The sequence below is a fragment of the Syzygium oleosum genome, unplaced genomic scaffold, assembly GCF_021117445.2.
Source record: "Syzygium oleosum isolate NSW1041296 unplaced genomic scaffold, Sole_v2.1 Sole_v2.01, whole genome shotgun sequence".
Classification (NCBI taxonomy): domain Eukaryota; kingdom Viridiplantae; phylum Streptophyta; class Magnoliopsida; order Myrtales; family Myrtaceae; genus Syzygium; species Syzygium oleosum.
Window position 1 is genome coordinate 11,069,073 of NW_026607485.1, and position 22,397 is coordinate 11,091,469.

Consider the following 22,397-nt stretch of genomic DNA (forward strand, 5'->3'; position numbering starts at 1 on the left):
CTCCTTGAAACCCACACCAACAACCACCATCCGCCGTCCTCCTAGTTCGGCCCACCCCTCGCTGCTTCTGCTGTAGCCGCTCACCGGTGTTGCTTCTTGTCCCCACGATTCCGGCGTAGTTGCTCACGATGTTGTTATCACTCCATTGGTGACCCCAATTTGAGTTGAATCGGCACCAAGCCGTGCCTATGTCTGACACCTCAAGTTGGCCACACTTCATCGACCCCCATTGTTGTCTAGGTACAACCTGATTTTAATTTCTCCATGTTCACTAGAAATTGGTCCGGTCCATTATACTGGTAATCCACCACGTTGGTTCCATGCCCTAATTGGAACCAAATGTTGATTCTTGAATTTGTTGTATCATACATGCTCATAGTAAAAGTTTGCAAACTGAGAACTGTTTCGTACCTAAAAAGTATCTGCCATTTTTTATGGAACTATTGGAATGCTTTTATTGTAACTAGAAGAGTCTTTGATGCCGTGCTAGCTTTTGGTCATGCAATCCTGAGGGATTGGTGATTATATAGTCTATTTGATGGACTTTGAACAATGCAATATCAGACGTGTCTCTCATTAGTTAGATCGTGAGGGCTACACTTGGAGCCGTACCTATCAAAAAGTGGTTTCTGATGGAGACATGCCTATTGCCCCTAGTCCCACGTTCACAAAATTCTGTTGAAAGTTTTTTCGGAAATTAGATTGATAGTTTGCTACATTTACAAATATGTGCGTCTATGAACTTATGTGAGAAGTTAGAAAATCAAGAGGTCAATAGGTTAGTTGGTATTTTGGGCATAGATTGCAGTACTAGTAACTCATGTGTTGGTTGAAGAGATCTGACATGGCTTTTTAACAGATAAAGTCTAAACCCTTAAACCTTAAATCTTAAACCCTACATCTTATGCCCTAACCTCTAAACCTGAACCCCAAACCCTAAGCCCTAAGCCCCAAGCCCTAAAACCCTAAATGCCAAACCCCAAACCCTTCAACCCTAACCCCTCAACCCCCAAACCCTAAACCCCAAGCCCTAAGCCCTAACCCCCAATCCGTAAGCCTTAAGCCCTATCCCCTAAACCCTATTCCCTAGCTTTATACCCAAGCCCTAAACCCTAAAACCTTAAACCCTAAACCCCTAAACCCTAAAACCCTAAGCCTTACACGCTAAAGCCCTAACCCCTAGGGCCCCTAAGCCCTAACCCGTAAGCCCTCTAAGCCCTAACCCTAACCCCTTAGCCGTAACCCCGTAACCCTAAACCCAATCTCTAAACCCTAAAACCCTAAGCCCTAAACCTCTAAAGCCCAAAGCCCTAAGTCCAAAACCCCAAACCCCTAAACCCATAGCCCCTAAACCCTAGTGCTTCTGCTAAAATAATTAGAAGAAAAATCCTTTGATTTAGTTTTTTGTCGGAAGAAAAAATCCTTTGATTTAGAAGCCTAAAAAAATGGCTTTATTATTGGGCCTATTGTAGAGATCCACAATATTTTGGGGGAGGCGTCGTCGTCATCGTCCTGTGCCCTACACTCAAAACCCCCCTTGTTGCTCCAGCTTCTCGTTGTCGCAATTCCGCTTATTACCAAGTTACAGGTTCAAGCGTCCTCCTTGAAACCCGCACCAACAACCACCATCCGCCGTCCTTCTAGTTCGGCCCACCCCTCGCTGCTTCCGATGTAGCCGCTCGCCGGTGTTGCTCCTTATCTCCACGATTTCGACGTAGCTGCTTGCGGTGTTGTTATCACTCCATTGGTGACCCCGATTTGAGTTGAATCGACACCAAGCCGTGCCCTTGTCTAACACCTCAAGTTGGGCACACTTCACCGACCCCCATTGTTGTCGAGGTAAAACTTAATTTTAATTTCTCCAAGTTCACTAGAAATTGGTCTGGTCCATTATACTTGTGATCCACCACGTTAGTTCCATGCCTTAACTGGATGTTTGAGTGTGTCTTTCTTAAACCAAATGTTGATTCTTGAATTTGTTGTATCATACATGCTCATAGTAAAAATTTGGACGGCAGAAATGCAAGGAATATGGACCTTTTCATTGAAGGCCTCAGTTCCGCAATTCACGCAAACCTAATTACCTTTTTCTTCTATTTTAGACCGTGACGGTGCTTCTAATGAGAAAAGTTGTTCCAAATCCAATGAGGTTGAGAAGTCTAAGTTGCCTCTCCAGCTTGCAATAGCTGGGAGACCTAATGTTGAAAAGTCTACATTGTTGAATACTTTGTTACAAGAAGATCGCGTTCTGGTTGGTCCAAAAGCTGGTCTAACAAGAGATTCAGTTAGGGCTAATTTTCAATTTCAAGGCAGAAATATCTATCTGGTAAGTGCCTACATATTAGTCAACACCTTTTGTCAAGGGTTTTTAACGTTGCATAAGTTTGGGACATTATATAGAATGAGCATGGCTATTTGGTTAGAGTGCTGACTTGCTTACTTACCTTTTGTGATAGCATTCTCTCAACTGGTTGAGGATAAATTCGCCTTGGTTGTCTTCTAAATATACCATGTCCAATTGACATGCATTATTCTTCAGTTTTTAGTGTCATATACCCAAGTAGAAAATTCCTTAACCAAATATCCCATGGGGATTGCAAGAAATATTGGGACGTTGCTGATTATACTCCAATTGCCAATTCGAGTTTGAGAAGTTATGGGTAGGTGGGTATTTTGTCTTGTCTGTGTGTGCACCCGGTTTTATGTTTCCCTGCGCCCGCGTTTTTGTGATTGAACAGCAGATGTAAGTGGGTATTTCTGTCAGCGTAAGTTATCAGTTTGGCGATCGGTTGAGCCTATGATCTCTGTTTGTAACAGAAAATGGCATCAGGCCTTTCATAGTTTTGTAAAGGAAACCGGAAAGGCATAAATCAGTTCAGGAAAAATCAAATATTATGAAGATAATAGAACCACAAGTGCTCAAAAAATCTGTAACACGTTATGCTTTTGCCTTCGGAAGTATAATTAGTCAGTCTGCATTGTCCTGAGCATTTGCACCATCTTCTCCACCATAATTAACCCAAGGCAGGATTGACTCAAATAGGACAGCCAAAGCACTCCTGTCAGCCACATCGCGGACTGCGTGTGCACCCCCGGCTGGATTGGCAACTTGGTCCTGAACATGTACTCCACCTCCCATCCCCGGTTCACCCATAAATTGCAAATGTTTATATTTTTCAGAGAAGTCTTCTAACCACGAGTATTCTTCTGCTCTCAGGGCAAAGTAGTCAACACAGAACATAGCCCCCATAGGATCTTCTATGTCCAATGAAAGTAGTAGCTTGCAAACTTCTAATGCAGATCGATGACAGCCTCGCCTTTCCAAATTGTTCATGTGCATGAAAAGTGTCTTAAATAGAGGCCGTTCGTCTCGTGGTCATATTTCAATTGGATATTACCCTGGCATGGAGGAAACGGAGGATGCCACGCACATTCCAAGGCATATAAGCACTTGCCAATGGCATCTGCTGCCATTTGATGCTCACCAACAATTTTAAAGTATTCAGCGATTGTCAAAAGTGATTCCAAGTGATAAGGATGGTATAACAGAACACTTGCTACGGCATTAAAATCATGAATAGCTTTGGCAGCTTCGAATGCCCTGTGAGCGTGAACATAAGATGATGACTGGACATATCTGTTTCACATTTAAATATTTAAGAATGTCAGTGCTTATCGTGCAAAAAAATATAAACAAGCTTAAAGATACAATATACAGCCAAACTGTGGGTAAATTGTCAACTAAAAGAAGCATACAGCACATGTTGGCAAATATTCCAGCCATGTCTATGGAACTCCTACCAGTCCATCTAAACATGAATGAAGGAAAGAGTTAATAAGTTGATTTAGTACAACATGAAAAGATCTCCTACATCAGAGGAGGATATCAAGCATCCGTAATGTGCACATTCACTTTAGTGTCCCCACATATAATTGCTTGTAGAGGATATACAGTGAGCTTGCTTCATCATGTACAGAATCCAAACAGCAAAATGAACCAACTAAATGTAACCACATTAGATCTATCAGAACATATTTTCTTCAGATTCAGGCATTTAATCATGGAGTTTAGTAGTCAAGCATCAACGGCATCTTTGGGTAACTGGCTTCAGAGTTACGTTATAGAGTCCAGACAATGAACGTCTTAAATAGGAGCAGATGCAAAGGTGAGATCACATATGGATCCCACATGCATTGGTACCATACCATCAAGAGACTATCGAACGAATTACAAAATGAAAAACTTCCCTTGTTGAGAACAAATTCAACACGAGGCTTGTCCCATAGGTATTACTCAATGTCATCCACTTAATGAGGTGAATCTCAGACTCATATACCATGAAATTCTGCACCACAAGGTAGGACTTTGGTTCTCACAGTCTCATCTGCTAGTATCAACATCGCCGGTGCTTCCGCTTAAGTAGTGTGCATAATGGCACATTGACATGAGATTTTGAAAGGCACCCACCACTATGGATGCTACCATCCTAAAGTACTGCCTAACCAAACCAAGATGCTCGAGGGATGAGCCTTGACTCTAAAATCACAGAAACCAAACACGGACCAAAGTCGATGAACGCCTTGCCCTAGGAAGATTACTCAAATTTGAAAATTAAGCATAGGCCGCCAAGCATTTATCATTGTGATAGATATATTCTCGATTCTATACAGGTATTAAATTCTCAAACTCCCAGGGGCAAAATTGCAGCCTCCAATCATTCTAAGAAGCAGATACTCATTTTGAATAGTCTCATAGTCTCCAAAAGAACCATATGCACAGAAAAACTAGGAAAAACATTACCAAGAAAAACTGAAACATGATCCTTACCTAAGGTGGTTGTGCCCATCGCTTGCTTCCAAAAGTTCCATGGACAAGGATCCATCCCAGCGAAGCCAATGGTCCAATGGAGTGACAAGCAATGTGTTTCTAGTATTATGGCTTCCACGTCTTTCCCCACGTGTGTGTCTAGAACTGCCAACTTGACTACTTTCAAACGACTTAACGACCTTAGACCCAAAAATTCTTTGCAGCTCCATTTCAGCATTTAGGTACTTTTGATGCACTTGTAATACAGAAACTGCTTGTTCTTTTATATCACTGCGACATTTTTTACATCTATCGATAAGTTTTCCAGAATCTGGTCAAAGTCAGCGGATTTTTTAAGTCCATTGTGGTGTGAAGATTCCTTCTTTTCTCTCTTTTTCTTCTTTTTCCTTGGTTTATGGTTGGATGATGAAACCACCTCAAGAGTGCTTCCTAACAGAGTTTTCTCCTGTTCATCAGCGTTTCCTCTTGATTGGGCATCAACTGCAGCAGATTGAAACTCCTGCGGGTAGAGCACTCTTATTAGACAGATAAAATGTTTGTAAACAGGATGATAAATACAAATAAAAAATAGAACTATATCACGCTCAGAAAGCACACAATATAGATCAGACCAAACTCAAGCAGGAGTTAAGGATGAATCTCCACAAAATTAAAACACGACTGCAATGAGGAAATAAGTGAAATAGCATGTCCCATACAAACCTGTCATCTGAGACTTATCAGACTTCACCTTATAAAGACTCTGCAGGTTGTCTCCAACAACTGTAGCTAAATTGATGATTTTATTTTTTTTGGGCACATGAAAAAATTAAAATTTCACTCAAAGTGGGTGGTCACACGTATTCTAAACCATTCTGTAAAATTTTTAATTTTTAATTTTTTATTTTTTTGGGCACCTAAAAAATTTTAAATTTCACTCAAAGTGGGTGGCCACAGGTATTCTAAGCAATTCTGTGAAATTTTTTATTTTTTATTTTTTTGTTTTTTTTTTGGGCACCTCAAAAAATTTAAATTTCACTCAAAGTTGATGGCCATAGGTACTCTAAGCCATTCTGTAAAATTTTGAAATTTTTGATTTTTTGATTTTTTTGGGCACCTAAAAATATTTAAATTTCACTCAAAGTGAGTGACCACATGTATTCTAAGCCATTCTGTGAAATTTTGAAATTTTTGAATTTTTGATTTTTTGAAATTTTTGATTTCTTGTAAAAAAGGAAATTTGGGCTAGAATGCATTCTGGAAGAGAGAAGCTACAAAAAGTAGCTTCTCTTTTTTGGGTCAAAACTCATTCTGGAAGCAAAAATTCATTCCAGAGCCAAAAAAAGAATGAAGTTTTACCAAATGCGTTTTTATTCCATAATGCAAAAATTGCTCCAGAATGCATTCCGAAAATTTTTTAATAAACGCATTTCTGTTCTGGAATGAATTCTGAAGCAGAATTTCTGCTCCAGAATGGATTCCATGCGTGCCCTTAGTCTTTAATTGGTACACATTGAAATGTCTTAGATGCCATTAGTACCTAAATGATTCTTTTGCCGATACTATTGACAGATGTTGAGAATTCTTCAAGGCAGATAGTAACAGAGGCCGGAGCTGACTGCATATGACCATGATATCCAAATAAAACTGCCCCATAGATGTTTATTGGATCACATACAACAACTAATTGTGCTTATTAAACTCCTTACATACACATGGGCACCCATGCAAAATTGGAACTTTGCCATGACATGCAAATTTAAGAAGGAAGAGTCCTTAACCAAGATTGTGGTCATGTGTGAAGATAGATAGCAGAAGAACAAATGGAAGCCTTTTCGACTTCTATGGTGTTCAGAAAATCATAAAGTACACACTAGAATGGGCTAGGGCCTAGAACAACATAATACTGAAATAAGAAAAGACAGTCTTCTGAATACTTGGGTAGTTGATAACAGATGAAGTCGTCATGTTGATCCAGCTTCAGATATTTATGGTAAAACCTGATAAGATTCCCCAATGGAAGCCAAAACTGCCTCACAAGCCCCGAAAGACAAGGAACTCACGAAACACAGCATGGGGACAAAATAAATCTTGGAAATTAGAACATTTAACTTTTGAGTTGTCCCAACTAATGTCTTCCAACCAATCAATTCCAAGTGATTCGAATGCCCAAAAAGTCCTGGCAATCAGCATGTAACCAAACCCATCCAGCTACCTAGCCTGAAAAAGAAGCCATCTAATAACCTCACTAGAATAGCGTTTAATAAAAAATAAAAATAAAAAGGAAAGATGCATGTCTTCTTTCCCTACTCGCTGCCTAACCCAGTTATGAAAGTGAAACACCCAGTTTGCTTTCACATCCTTCTTCTACCTAGGATGCATCTTTTGCTCCCTCCCCATCTCTGGATGAATTCCGCAAGCCCAAAATCGCTGCCCGGTCATGCACTCTAGTCTAGCACATCTTCAAAAGCAATTAATTCTCTCCTTATCAAGTTTATCTTGAAAACCGAAATAGCATCAAAGCACAGTTAGAATGCATCCGAGATGAGAAAATTTCGGATCACGCTAGTTCTGGAGACATGTGAAGGTCAAAGATTCACCGAAACAAGGCCCGACCAATCTAGGGACATTGTCAATTCATCTTTTTTGTCCCAAAATGAATCGACTTTATTCCCCGATTGCGCCGGTGACAAGAGAAATTGCGAGCGGGGTGTGTCTAATTAGAGTGCATTTGGTAAAATTTTTACTTTTTTATTTTTCTGTTTTTTTGTTCTCCGAAATAATAAAAAAAAGAACAGAAATCCGTTTGGTGACGATAGTTGATTTTTCTATTTTTCGGAATAGAAAAGTGGCTAAGAAATAAATTTGGAATATAAATAAATTTTTTGTTCCCACATATGGAAATAGAAATAGAAACGAAGAAATAAAAACAGAGACAGAAAGGTAAATAGGTAGAGAAACTGATGACCGTCGTCTGCAGACCGTCTTCTTCCCTTTCAAGCCGCGGCTTCAGCTCCTCCTCTGTCCTCCGTCGTCTGCAGACCGTCTCAGAGCACCGGCCACCACCCCGTCACTCGCGGCGAAGCCCCGGCCAGTCGAAAGCCGCCAGTACGTCTTTCTGTTCTCGTCTTTGTTTGATAGTGTGGCGATTCTATAGGGATGCTGTCGAGCGAGGGCCGCCCTCGCCGATCTGGGCGCGGGTCGCCCTCGCCGCCGTCGAGCGAGGGTCGCCCTCGCCGATCTGGGAACGGACGGCCCTCGGTCGACGGCGGCCCTCGCGCCCAGATCCGCAAGGTACTCGTCGTGGTTCTACCTTCCGCTTCACTGATTGGATGCTCTTCTTTCCTTTCGAGCCTCTCGCGTGTGCTTGTTTCGATGGTGCTTGGCCTTGCGAGCTAGGGTTCTTGTTGGTGTGGATTGGGTTGGAGTCGGATTCTGCTGGTCGTGGGGGGATTTTTGTGTCGTGAAGTTGGTTTGGCGAACCATGTCGTGCGGTGCCTTTTAGATGGAATAGTCTTGTTTTTCTGGTTGTGTGGGTTGTCTGGCTGTTCGGTAATTGATCAATGTTGATGTTTTAGTTGATCCGTGGAGTGTGTGTCCGGATTCGGATGGATGGATGGATGGATGGATGGATGTCATTGCAGCTTCTTCTGTGTGAGAATAGATAAAATTTTCGGAGTCTGGTTTCGCTTGAGTGTTCAGTGAAAACCCATTTCCTCCGGGCATGAAACGAAGCCCACTCAGAACTTTGTCATTTGCTCATGAATGTTGGATCAAGATATGCTCGTAAATAGATTTGCTGCGTGACTTTGTCCCTTGTTTCTACCCATCTCTTGGCGCTTGTTCAATCAAATTATATTGATCCAACATTGCAAACTGAGAACTGTTTTGTACCTAAAAAGTATCTGCCTTTTTTTATGGAACTATTGGAATGCTTTTATTGTAACTAGAAGAGTCTTTGATGCCGTGCCTGCTTTTGGTCATCCTATCCCGAAGGATTGGTGCTTATATAGTCTATTTAATGGACTTTGAACAATGCAATATCAAACGTGTCTCTTATTAGTTAGATCGTGAGGGCAACACTTGGAGCCGTACCTCTCAAAAAGTGGTTTTTGATGGAGACATGCCTTTCTTGGGCAGCCTGTTGCCCCTAGTCTCGCGTTCACAAAATTCTGTTGAAAGTTTTTCTGGAAATTAGATTGATAGTTTGCTAAATTTACAAATCCGTGTGTCTATGAACTTATGTGAGAAGTTGAAAAATCAAGAGGTCAATAGGTTAGATGGTATTTTGGGCATAGATTGCAGTACCAGTAACTCCTATGTTGGTTGAGGAGATCTGACATGGCTTTTTAACATGTGAAGTCTAAACTCTAAACCCTAAAACCCTTAAAGCCTAAAACCCTAAACCATAAACCCTAACTCCGAAACCCTAAACCCCAAGCCCTAAAACCCTAAATCCTAAACACCAAACCCCAAACCCCTCAATCCTAACCCCAAATCTTAACCCTAAGCCCTAACCCCCAAGCCCCCTAACCCCTAAGTCGTAAGCCATAACCCCTAACCCTAGCCCTAAACTCAAGCCCTAAACCCTAAAACCCGAAACCCTAAACACGTAAGCCCTAAAACCTAAGCCCTAAGCCCTAAAGCCCTAAAGGCCTAAGCCCTTAGCCCTAAACCCCTAACCTTAAGCCCCAAGCCCTAAGGCCCTAAAGCCCTAAAACCCTAAGCCCTAAGCCCTAAGGCCCTAAAGCCCTAAGGCCCTAAAGCCCTAAAACCCTAAGCCCTAAGCCCTAAGCCCTAAGCCCTAAGCCCGAAATCCCAAACCCCAAACCCCTAAACCCTAAACCCCTAAACCCCTAACCCCTAAATCCTAGTGGTTTTGCTAAAATAATTAGAAGAAAAATCCTTTGATTTAGTTTTTTTCGGAAAAAAAAATCCTTTGATTTAGAAGCCTGAAAAAATGGCATTATTATTGGGCCTATTGTAGAGATCCACAATATTTGGGTGGCCAATCGCTGCTTCCGTTGTAGCCGCTCGCCTGTGTTGCTCCTTGTCCCCGCGATTCCGGCGCAGCTGCTTGCGGTGTTGTTATCACTCCATTAGTGACCCCAATTTGAGTTGAATCGGCACCAAGCCGTGCCCTTGTCTGACACCTCAAGTTGCCCACACTTCATTGACCCCCATTGTTGTCGAGGTAAAACCTGATTTTAATTTCTCCAAGTTCACTAGAAATTGGTCCGGTCCGTTATACTGGTGATCCACCACGTTGGTTCCATGCCTTAATTGGATGTTTGAGTGTGTCTTTCTAAAATCAAATATTGATTCTTGAATTGTTGTATCATACATGCTCAAAGTAAAAGTTTGGATGGCAGAAATGCAAGGAATATGGACCTTTTCATTGAAGGCAAGCTCGATCAGAAGAGCAGATCCGAAACACATCTGTTTAGCAAATGCCCGACTTGTGGTGTTTTCATGCTTCACATCTGACACACGAATGGCAGAATATGGATATGATAGCACAATGATTGCTGATATTCAGCAAGAAAAAGGTAAATGGGCAGCTGGCTCCTGGCTTTCGTGCGTTGCAGATGACACTGCATATCATGTTGCGAAGTTGGTATGTGTCCCACAGTATGTTGTGCTTTTTTTATGGCTATGACTGGCATTATTATCAAGTATCAATAATGCGGACCAAATTTGTCACATCCTTATAGATGTCATCTCATAATGCTGCGGCCTTGGTCGCGAAGTCCAGAGAACTGAAGTCTATTGCAGGAACCACAACCAAGACAGGTAAAAGTTTTCTGTTCTTCCACATGTAAGAATTTGTATGACATGAGTGTGGGTCGTCAATAGGAAAAGTGCCACTCATTTTTCCCTTTTGATGGAACATAGTTTTCAGAGATCACTCTACATGAGGAAGTATGGATTCCAGTGAACAACTAATAAAAACACAGCAGTGTGTTTTATTGTTCTATCTTTATTTTCATTTAGTGAGCGAGCAAACAAGTGATTGGTGCTGTACAATCTCTCTAGTGTTCAACAAAATCGCAATGGAAGCTCTTCAGAGATTTTATTTTATTTCACATGATACTTCTGATTCTTTCATCTGCGTTCAACAGTTAGGATTCTTCGATGATTTGCTATTTGTTTTTAACCATTGTAATAGAATGAGGTGTCTATAGACGTGTGTGTGATTGTATGGATTAGTGGTCTCTTAGTTTAGACATTGTAGGGAATTCCTTTTGATCCTTATACTTGGCACACTACAGCCTTTCAGCCACTAGGCTTGGCACATCCGTAAGGTTTATTTATGTTAAGGCGTGACAAGTTGTCTCTATTGTGCGGCAACTTATTCAGGATTAGGAGATTCTTTTGAAACTGCCAATATTAGCACTACGTGTTTTGGTAATTCTAAATCAAACATTTGTATCGGGAATAATCAACCTTTTGATCGAACTTGAGAGAAATATTGCACAGTGCTAGTGCATTGGACTTAGCTAAATAATCAGCTGAGCTAGCTCCTCTCTCAATTCATCAATACGCTCTATTACTTAGCATCAATTTGGGACACCCTGATGGGGTCTCCTAGAACTGATCTAGCGTAACAATTCTGTACTTGTAATAGTATGATCTCTTATGATGCTTGCATCTTTCAAATTAAATCAAAAAAGAATTAGAAAAGCTATCTTCTCGTCTAATCCATGTCCATTTGTCAACATTTATGTGGCTTCTCAGGGTCAATGCTTAGTGGTGGCTTTGTCAATGCTAGTTTGTGTCCAAAGTGTCCCAAATTTACTCATTCCACCAGAGGTTTTTGCACCCGTGTCAATGATGAGTCACTACATACTAGCCCACACATGGATGTGAGAAGGGTTCATTCTAACAAGTTTAACCTTATACATGGCAAAGTTCAACCAATAGACTTTACCAAAGTTGATATTAATGATCTTCCAACTGTCGTCATCGTCGGGCGACCAAATGTGGGCAAGTCGGCATTGTTCAACCGGTAGGTTTGACTTTGCTAGCTCTGTGTCAATCAAAGCAACGAGTATTGTTGTGTTGGCAAGTTTTGACAAATTCTTTCACTATATTAATTGCTTAGGTGTTGTGTAGTTTGACTCGGAGGAGGGAGGCTCTTGTGTATAACACTCCGGAGGACCATGTGACAAGAGATATACGAGAAGGTATTGCCAAGTTGAGTGATCTAAGATTTAGAGTGTTGGACTCTGCTGGTTTGGAGATGGCTGCATCTTCTGGGTCAATCCTGGACAGAACTGCAGCGATGATTGCGAAGGTTCTTGCTAGGTCCCAGTTTGCCATCTTTCTGATAGATGCTAGGTGAGCTCTTATTTGCAGCTGTCAATTCTGTACTACCCTCTTACGGTCTTTTATGTGTAGCAGAGACACTATGAGAAAATTATTAAGGATAGAGGTAAAATCACCTAGAACATGTAATTGGGATGCATAATTGCGTCCTTGCAAGTATCTATAGTCATTTACTCACAAGTTGCGTCCTTCCAGTTTGGAGTTTGGAAAGATATCTCAGTGTTACTTCCCATAGTTGGTTTCACTTTGTCAGTTTCCTCGTGTTTGTAACGCACATGACTTCGTATGTTAATGGGATTTGTTCTACTTGACAGAGTTGGTTTGCACCCTTTGGATTTGGAAGTTGGGAGGTGGCTGCGGAAACATGCGCCTGGGATGAAACCTATAGTTGTAATGAATAAATCGGAATCACTGGATGATGATAATGGCTCTCTTGCTGTTTTAGCTGCGGAAGCCAGCAGACTGGGGTTTGGCGATCCTATTGCTATATCTGCTGAGACTGGTTTAGGCATGGCAGAACTATATCTAGCTCTTAGGCCTCTCCTTGAGGATTATATGATTGATGTTCTGGCTGGTAAGATTTGCTTGCTATATTCACGAAAACTTACCTTTTTTGTTGAAGGCTATGAGGCTCTCTCTGTGCAAGTCCAAAACCTTATGTACAGAATGCGATCGAGTTATAAACCTCTCTCTCTCTCTCTATAGCCAGTATCAAAGGAGTTCCTCAAATGAAATTTCTCTTGATCCCTCATTTGCCTTTCCTTATAATCAATTACTGCACTTCACCTTCCTTTATCTAGTAGCTTAAGTTTTCAGATAAGTAGGCCTCAGTTCCGCAATTCACGCAAACCTATTTACCTTTTTCTTCTATTTTAGACCGTGACGGTGCTTCTAATGAGAAAAGTTGTTCCAAATCCAATGAGGTTGAGGAGTCTAAGTTGCCTCTCCAGCTTGCAATAGTTGGGAGACCTAATGTTGGAAAGTCTACATTGTTGAATACTTTGTTACAAGAAGATCGCGTTCTGGTTGGTCCAGAAGCTGGTCTAACAAGAGATTCAGTTAGGGCTCATTTTCAATTTCAAGGCAGAAATATCTATTTGGTAAGTGCCTACATTTTAGTCATCACCTTTTGTCAAGGGTTTTTAACGTTGCATGAGTTTGGGACATTATATAGAATGAGCATGGCTATTTTGTTGGAATGCTGACTTGCTTACTTACCTTATTGTTTTCTTTGAAAATTTCGGAAAGTACTTTTGTTAGTAGAAAGCATTTCTCTCTATATGTCTTTCTCTCTCTTCCCCCTCCCCCCAACTGCGTATGTGAATGTGCAATCGAAAAAAATTGCCCCCTTGGTTATTGCCTTTTCAGACTGCTTGGCTCGATATGAACTACTCCTGAGTTATCGTACTGCATGTCTCCATCCTTTACGGATCTGCTATACTTCAACCTGATCTACTAGACTGAACCAGTTATGTCCGGGTTGGTTCATGTATGTCCTTTCAGGTTGAGATTTCTATTGGGATTGGAAGTTTTCCAGTCCATATCTTTAGAGGATTTATACCTGCTACAATGTTTGTTGCACTGTTTGTGCCCTTGTATAGTGATAAATATGTATTTACTGTTCATTGAGCGTTCTACCAAATGAATAGTATTAGTGAACTAAAGCTTTTCAGTGTCTTTGCTCGGGATAAATTTCATATATTGGCCTTTCCTCATTGTAAGAACTTCTGTTAACTCTAAATGTGATTATTGTCTTTAGTGTCACTTTTTGACTTTTGCTTCTAACATGAACTATCTTCTAGGTTGACACGGCAGGCTGGTTGCAAAGGACAAAGCAAGAAAAGGGACCATCTTCCTTAAGCACCATACAGTCCAGAAAGAATCTGATGCGTGCTCATGTGGTAGCTTTAGTCCTTGATGCAGAAGAGGTTTGTTATAAGTTACTTTACTGCGTAGTTCATCCAACCGTGACATTATAAGTTCAATTTATGACTACATGAAAATAATATAACAGAGGGATACTTATCTAATAGCAGAGATTTTAGGTAAGGGATGATTCGAGCAATTTGTTACTCATTCTAGTTGATGCCTTGATTATAGATTCGATTGTTGGAACTACTCTGGATGCATTTTTTCCCCTACCTTGTTAGATTGCTAGAGCACAACGAAGCATGAAACATGCCGAAGTGGTAATAGCGAGACAAGCTGTAGAAGAAGGACGTGGGTTGGTTGTGATTGTCAACAAGATGGATGTCCTTAGAGGGAAGAAGAACTCGATGTTATATGAAGAGGTGATGAAAGCTGTTCCAGAAGAAATCCAAACTTTGATTCCTCAGGTTTCCCTTTCTTATAAATGTCCCTCCTGTGATACTCCTTTTCTTCTTAAGCGTCTTATGGGATGGCTCATTATGCTATTTCCAGTTCTCCTTTCTAGTAGCCCTTTTCCTCTGTCTGCGGGTGTTGGGATGGAGTTCTATTTGATGAAAAAAAGATATGCTCGTAAATAGATTTGCTGCGTGACTTTGTCCCTTGTTTCTGCCCATCTCTTGGCGCTTGTTCAATCAAATTATATTGATCCAACATTGCAAACTGAGAACTGTTTCGTACCTAAAAAGTATCTGCCATTTTTTATGTAACTATTGGAATGCTTTTATTGTAACTAGAAGAGTCTTTGATGCCGTGCCTGCTTTTGGTCATCCTGTCCTGAGGCATTGGTGATTATATAGTCTATTTGATGGACTTTGAACAATGCAATATCAGGCGTGTCTCTCATTAGTTAGATCGTGAGGGCAACACGTATAGCCGTACCTATCAAAAAGTGGTTTCGGATGGAGACATGCCTTTCTTGGGCAGCCTGTTGCCCCTAGTCTCGCGTTCACAAAATTCTGTTGAATGTTTTTCTGGAAATTAGATTGATAGTTTGCTACATTGACAAGTCTGTGTGTCTGTGAACTTATGTGAGAAGTTGGAAAATCAAGAGGTCAATAGGTTAGTTGGTATTTTGGGCATAGATTGCAGTACCAGTAACTTTTGTGTTGGTTGAGGAGATCTGACGTGGCTTTTTAACAGGTGAAGTCTATACCTGTTGTTTTCATATCTGCATTAGAGGGTAGGGGCAGGATGGCTGTCATACACCAGGTCATTGACACGTATGAGAAATGGTGTCTAAGATTGTCAACGGCTCGTCTTAACCATTGGTTGCATAAGGTTAGGCTTCTATAACGCTTGGTCTTCTCTTTTCTTCCAACAATTGACTTGTTTATACCACTAGCCAGTAGTGAAGTGCGTGTTGGAGTATTTGATTGCCATGATGCAATTTGCAATGACTCTCTCTCTCTCTCTCTCTCTCTCTCTCTCTCTCTCTCTCTCTCTCTCTATCTCTAGGTTATGAGCAGGCACTCTTGGAAAAATAAGGCTACCCAGCCCAAGATCAAGTACTTCACTCAGGTGAAAGCCAGGCCACCCACTTTTGTCGCCTTTGTCAGCGGGAAGACCCAGCTCTCAAACACGGACCTCAGGTTTTTAACGAGGTTGTTGGAGGAAAACTTTGAATTCGGTGGAATTCCAATCAGGATCATACAGCGGTCATTTTTAAAAAGAGATGGCTGTAGCTGTAGAATTAGTAGCCAATCTTCAAGCAAAATGGCAGAAAGAATCTCGTGTGATAAGAGGGCAGCTGCTGTTTAGGGAATAACAACTATCTTAGTTTGAGAATATGTGAATAGCACCTACCTTCTTAACCCCAATAATATTGGGTTAAAGGAGATAATGTAAGGAGGTGCCGGAGTAGAAGGTGAAAAAAAAAAATGCTATGTAATCTTACTGGCTGGTGGAGTTGATCTTAGAAGACAATAGCCATATGTACAGAATTTTGTCAGATATTATGAAACGAATTTTGGTGGGATATCAGTTAATTTGGCTTTTGAGTAGTTGATAGGACGTTGGCCAATACCCTGCACTTTTGTTTCAAGTTACATCCTAGGGGGCCCAATGCCTCTGATCTGTGTTTATTTCAATCAAAGGGACCCAATATTGTGCCTACTTTGTTCGACAAGTTTGGTTGATAGTTCTTAGCTAATGTACTCGTGATTACTTTCCCGGATCATATCTCTAGATCATGCAGAATTTGATCCATCCTTATAAAAGTCGTCTGCTTGATTGAAATTCATTTTTTAACAATTGACTAAACTATTTTAAATTTTGTGATAGCATTCTCTCAACTGGTTGAGGATAAATTCGCCTTGGTTGTCTTCTAAATATACCATGTCCAATTGACAGGCATTGTTCTTCAGTTTTTAGTGTCATATACCCAAGTAGAAAATTCCTTAACCAAATATCCCATGGGGATTACAAGAAATATTGGGTCGTTGCTGATTATACTCCAATTGCCAATTCGAATTTGAGAAGTTATGGGTAGGTGGCTATTTTGTCTTGTCTGTGTGTGCACCCGGTTTTATGTTTCCCTGCGCCCGCGTTTTTGTGATTGAACAGCAGATGTAAGTGGGTATTTCTGTCAGCTTAAGTTATCAGTTTGGCGATCGGTTGAGCCTATGATCTCTGTTTGTAACAGAAAATGGCATCAGGCCTTTCATAGTTTTGTAAAGGAAACCGAAAAGGCATAAATCAGTTCAGGAAAAATCAAATATTATGAAGATAATAGAACCACAGGTGCTCAAAAAATCTGTAACACGTTATGCTTTTGCCTTCGGAAGTATAATTAGTCAGTCTGCATTGTCCTGAGCATTTGCACCATCTTCTCCACCATAATTAACCCAAGGCAGGATTGACTCAAATAGGACAGCCAAAGCACTCCTGTCAGCCACATCGCGGGCTGCGTGTGCACCCCCGGCTGGATTGGCTACTTGGTCCTGAACATGTACTCCACCTCCCATCCCCGGTTCACCCATAAATTGTTGCATGTTTTCTGGAGAAATTGATGCCATGGAATCAGAAAAATCATAAACCAAGAGATGACCGTACCTGCGTCCCCAAAAGGTAGGAAAAAAGAGTAGAGAAAAGCCACGCTTGTCAATAACTAGCAACAACACAGAAGTCACATGTAACAAAATGCTCAAACTCTGCTAATCGGTGAACAAACCATAAAAGAGAGGATAACAAAATCCAGACGTTCTATAAAGTATTTGACCTTATCTGCATGCATCTTAGCATTATAATACTTAAATGAAGTAAGCATTCATCGTCCCATTCACTGATTGGAATATTATCAAGACTAAGGATAGGAAAGTAATTAGTACAAGGTCAAAATAGATATTTTACTCATTTTTGGTAGAGGAAAATGCTTCTTTCCTCACACAAGCCGAGTCCTCTGTGTCACTTCTATTAGTTTCAACTGTTTCAATAGCCAGCTCCACAGTGTCCCTTAGCAACTTTTGCAGACCAGGAAATCTCCATATTAGATAATTCCTCTCTATGTATATATTAATAAGGTGATCCAGGGATGGTACTCCCGTATGCTCTGATCGAAAGAACCGATGTTCGACTGTTTTTAACCAAAACTGGTCCTTCAGAGGAACCTTTGTTACCAGTTTCTTCAACACTGATGGATGAAGCATAAGCGCCTGCTTCAGAAGATGACGCCTTTGCATCATTATCATGCACATCTTTTTGAAGATCCTCTTGCTCAAGACAGAAGCGGCGGATGGCAAGAGAAAATGAAAAATTTGGAAACAACCATAAAGAGTTGTCGCTTTTATATTTTTCAGAGAAGTCTTCTAACCACGAGTATTCTTCTGCCCTCAGGGCAACGTAGTCAACAGAGAACATAGCCCCATAGGATCTTCTATGTCCAACGAAAGTAGTAGCTTGCAAACTTCTAATGCAAATCGATGACAGCTTCGCCTTTCCAAATTGTTCATGTGTATGAAAAGTGTCTTAAATAGAGGCCAGTTTGTCTCGTGGTCGTATTTCAATTGGATATTACCCTGCCATGGAGGAAACAGAGGATGCCACGCGCATTGCAGGGCATATAAGCACTTGCCAATGGCATCTGCTTCCATTTGATGCTCACCAACAATTTTGAAGTATTCAGCAATTGTCAAAAGTGATTCCAAGTCATAAGGATGGTATAACAGAACACTTGCTACGGCATTAAAATCATGAATAGCTTTGGCAGCTTCGAATGCCCTGTGAGCTTGAACACAAGATGATGACTGGACATATCTGTTACACATTTAAATATTTAAGAATGTCAGTGCTTATTGTGCAAAAAAATATAAACAAGCTTAAAGATACAATATACAGCCAAACTGTGGGTAAATTGTCAACTAAAAGAAGCATACAGCACATGTTGGCAAATATTTCAGCCATGTCTACGGAACTCCTACCAGTCCATCTAAACATGAATGAAGGAAAGAGTTAATAAGTTGATTTAGTACAACATGAAAAGATCTCCTACATCAAAGGAGGATATCAAGCATCCTTAATGTGCACATCCACTTTAGTGTCCCCACATATAATTGCTTGTAGAGGATATACATTGAGCTTGCTTCATCATGTACAGAATCCAAACAGCAAAATGAACCAACTAAATGTAACCACATTAGATATATCAGAACATATTTTCTTCAGATTCAGGCATTTAATCATGGAGTTTAGTAGTCAAGCATCAACGGCATCTTTGGGTAACTGGCTTCAGAGTTACGTTATAGAGTCCAGACAATGAACATCTTAAATAGGAGCAGATGCAAAGGTGAGATCACGTATGGTTCCCACATGCATTGGTACCATACCATCAAGAGACTATTGAACGAATTACAAAATGAAAACCCTCCCTTGTTGAGAACAAATTCAACACGAGGCTTGCCCCATAGGTATTACTCAATGTCATCCACTCAATAGGTGAATCTCAAACTCATATACCATGAAATTCTGTACCACAAGGTAGGACTTTGGTTCTCACAATCTCATCTACTAGTATCAACATCGCCGGTGCTTCCGCTTAAGTAGTGTGCATAATGGTACATTGACATGAGATTTCAAAAGTCACCCACCACGATGGATGCTACCATCCTAAGGTACTGCCTAACCAAACCAAGATGCTCGAGGGATGAGCCTTGACTCTAAAATCACAGAAACCAAGCACTGACCAAAGTCGATGAACGCCTTGCCCTGGGAAGATTACTCAAATTTGAAAATTAAGCATAGGCCGCCAAGCATTTATCATTGTGATAGATATATTCCCTATTCTATACAGGTATTAAATTCTCAAACCCCCAGGGGAAAAATTGCATCCTCCAATCATTCTAAGAAGCAGAGACTCATTTTGAATAGTCTCATAGTCTCCAAAAGAACCATATGCACAGAAAAACTAGGAAATACATTACCAAGAAAAACTGAAACATGATCCTTACCTAAGGTGGTTGTGCCCATCGCTTGCTTCCAAAAGTTCCATGGACAAGGATCCATCCCAGCGAGGCCAATGGTCCAATGGAGTGACAAGCATTGTCTTTCTAGTATTATGGCTTCCACGTCTTCCCCCACGTGTGTGCCTCGAACTGCCAACTTGACTACTTTCAAACGACTTAATGACCTTAGACCCAAAAATTCTTCGCAGCTCCATTTCAGCATTTAGGTACTTTTGATTCACTTGTAATACAGAAACTGCTCGTTCTTTTATATCACTGCGATGATCTCTTCTGTGCTCATTTTCATTTTTTAAATCTATCGATAAGTTTTCCAGAATCTGGTCAAAGTCAGCGGATTTTTAAAGTCCATTGTGGTGTGAAGATTCCTTCTTTTCTCTCTTTTTCTTCTTTTTCCTTGGTTCATGGTTGGATGATGAAACCACCTCAAGAGTGCTTCCTAACAGAGTTTTCTCCTGTTCATCAGCGTTTCCTCTTGATTGGGCATCAACTGCAGCAGATTGAAACTCCTGCGGGTAGAGCACTCTTATTAGACAGATAAAATGTTTGTAAACACGATGATAAATACAAATACAAAATAGAACTATATCACGCTCAGAAAGCACACAATATAGATCAGACCAGACACAAGCAGGAGTTAAGGATGAATCTCCACAAAATTAAAACATGACTGCAATAAGGAAATAAGCGAAATAGCATGTCCCATACAAACTTGTCATCAGTGACTTATCAGACTTCACCTTATAAAGACTCTGCAAGTTGTCTCCAACAACTGTAGCTAAATTGATGATTGTTACTTAGTCTTTAATCGGTACACATTGAAATGTCTTAGATGCCATTAGTACCTAAATGATACTTTTGCCAATACTATTGACAGATGTTGAGAATTCTTCAAGGCAGACAGTAACAGAGGCCGGAGCTGACTGCATATGACCATGATATCCAAATAAAACTGCCCCATAGATGTTTATTGGATCACATACAATAACTAATTGTGCTTATTAAACTCCTTACATACACATGGGCACCCATGCAAAATTGGAACTTTGCCATGACATGCAAATTTAAGAAGGAAGAGTCCTTAACCAAGATTGTGGTCATGTGTGAAGATAAATAGCAGAAGAACAAATGGAAGCCTTTTCGACTTTTATGGTGTTTAGATAATCATAAAGTACACACTAGAATGGACTAAGGCCTAGAACAACATAATACTGAATAAGAAAAGACAGTCTTCTGAATAATTGGGTAGTTGATAACAGAAAAGACAGTCATCGGGGACGTCTTGGTCGTCGCTTTCGTCGTTGCCCTCGTTGCCGAGTAGGTTGAAGGGGTTCTTCTTGGAATCGGGCGACTGGGAATCACGGTCCTCGTCCTCCGACGACGGCAGGGGCAGGTGCAGCTGCTGCGCTTCTTGTTCTTTCAGTATGTTCTTCAGCAACCTGCCCGACATCCGCTCTCACCTCCACTGCCAAATCCTGCCACTCCCGCAAAAACGAAGGTCGAAGGAAGCAGAGCCAGCCAAGGCGGTCTCTCCAAGCGCAGTATTTGGTTGGTGTCGAAATATGATGCACGATGATGATTCGGACTTGTGATGGGTCGCACGAGTCGTATTCATTATTCATATCATCGTGTCTTTATTTCGGACTCGGGATGGCGTCCAGGAAAATTCCTTGTATACACGGGCGCATTGAAGCCCACTTAAGCTCACCCCCTTAGAACCCCTGGATTTCACGGCCATTCGCAAACTTAATCATTTAAGATCAATTACACTCATGTTTTCTCCGAGAGGTAGATCTATCGAAAATCCTAGGTTTGCCGCCGCAAAATGTGTAGTTGAGCCCTAAAACTTTTAAAATGTGTAACCGAGTCCTACAACTTATCAAATTTGTTCAATTAAGTTACTCAGTTAATTTCATCCAATTTGACTTAATGGCAATTGTTCATGTGTCTTTTTATTATTTATGTAGGACACATTCGACTATTTGAAGCGAATTGGACTTTTTGTTCTTTTTTTTTTGGGTCGGAAGGGGAATTGGAGTTGAGAAAGCATGGATTGAAGCTGCTTAGGAGGAGTCCCTCGTCGTCCGCCCGTGCTCTTGCCTCTTTCTTTTTAACAAAAATTAGCTTTTTATTTTTTTTTTATTCTTAATCCTTTTTCGTTTTTCCTCTCTTTCTTTTTTTTTTCTTTCCAAATTTTTAAGTTTTTTCTGACGTGGTGCTTGATGGGCACCAAATTTAACAAGTTTTAGGTTTTGATTTAAGACTTAATTGCACTTTCGTAATAAGTTTTAGGACTTTTGGTTCACTTATCCCCTTCTTAAAAGTATGTAAGAATGGCTCATTGTCTAGACTTTTTGTCATTGTTTTCTGAATGGTAATTAGAAAGTCAACCTAAGACATGTCACTTGTGCTGTTCAGGATATATTCAAAGAAAATAAATTCAGGTTAATTTTATCAAATTTGTCCATTGAAATATCAATACCCCAAACTTTTTTTTTGTATCTCATTAATTTTTTTGGGGTATTGATATTTTATCAAACGTATATCAGTGATCCAAAAATACCTTCAGTTACGATTTCGTCCAGAATGGCTATTTAAAATCTTTAGTGGCGTTGTCCACACATGTTGCAATGTGGATTTTTAACGGCAACTATTAATGAAACTATGACGAAATGTATTTTTAAATCATTTGGGGTATTGGTGAAATGAAAAAAAAAAAAGCTTAGATATTAGTGTCCGATGAATAAATGTTTAGGATTTTTAATAAATTTTTTCCTTTTCTTTCATGTTGGTGGTAGGCATTTTCCTTTTCTTTTTAATGGGATAATATCACTAATAGTCTCTTCCAATTTTGTTTGAAATTGAAAATTATCCATGAA

At 40.4% G+C, this 22,397-nt stretch overlaps 1 protein-coding gene and 2 pseudogenes across 3 annotated transcripts; 1 reads left to right on the forward strand and 2 right to left on the reverse strand.

Annotated features, from left to right (window-relative positions):
- The first annotated feature begins 1,520 nt into the window (after positions 1–1,520).
- Positions 1,521–16,043, forward strand: LOC115688947 (uncharacterized). 3 transcript variants are annotated; one of them, XM_056312025.1, is made up of 11 exons: positions 1,521–1,839; positions 10,180–10,424; positions 10,522–10,600; positions 11,546–11,816; positions 11,924–12,148; positions 12,451–12,710; positions 13,013–13,236; positions 13,939–14,064; positions 14,287–14,472; positions 15,206–15,343; positions 15,521–16,043. In XM_056312025.1, exons 2-11 carry the CDS (start codon positions 10,182–10,184, stop codon positions 15,821–15,823), a joined length of 2,055 nt encoding a protein of 684 aa, XP_056168000.1. In that variant the 5' UTR covers positions 1,521–1,839; positions 10,180–10,181; the 3' UTR covers positions 15,824–16,043. The 3 variants fall into 3 exon arrangements, with proteins under 3 accessions (XP_056168000.1, XP_056167996.1, XP_056168004.1); XM_056312021.1 differs by lacking the exon at positions 1,521–1,839 and adding an exon at positions 9,819–10,001; XM_056312029.1 differs by lacking the exon at positions 1,521–1,839 and having other exon boundaries at positions 10,254–10,356.
- On the reverse strand, positions 2,969–5,537 carry LOC115688978 (uncharacterized; annotated as a pseudogene).
- A 653-nt stretch (positions 16,044–16,696) lies between the features above and the next one.
- Positions 16,697–21,092, reverse strand: LOC115666016 (uncharacterized; annotated as a pseudogene).
- Positions 21,093–22,397: the final 1,305 nt, after the last annotated feature.

Bases quoted from the DNA above. Each gene is read 5' to 3' on its own strand.
- LOC115688947 (XM_056312025.1), top strand. From the start codon at position 10,182: ATGCAAGGAATATGGACCTTTTCATTGAAGGCAAGCTCGATCAGAAGA. The intron at 10,601-11,545 runs GTAAAAGTTTTC...GTGGCTTCTCAG, and splicing joins AGGAACCACAACCAAGACAG to GGTCAATGCTTAGTGGTGGC. The intron at 11,817-11,923 runs GTAGGTTTGACT...GGTGTTGTGTAG, and splicing joins AAGTCGGCATTGTTCAACCG to TTTGACTCGGAGGAGGGAGG.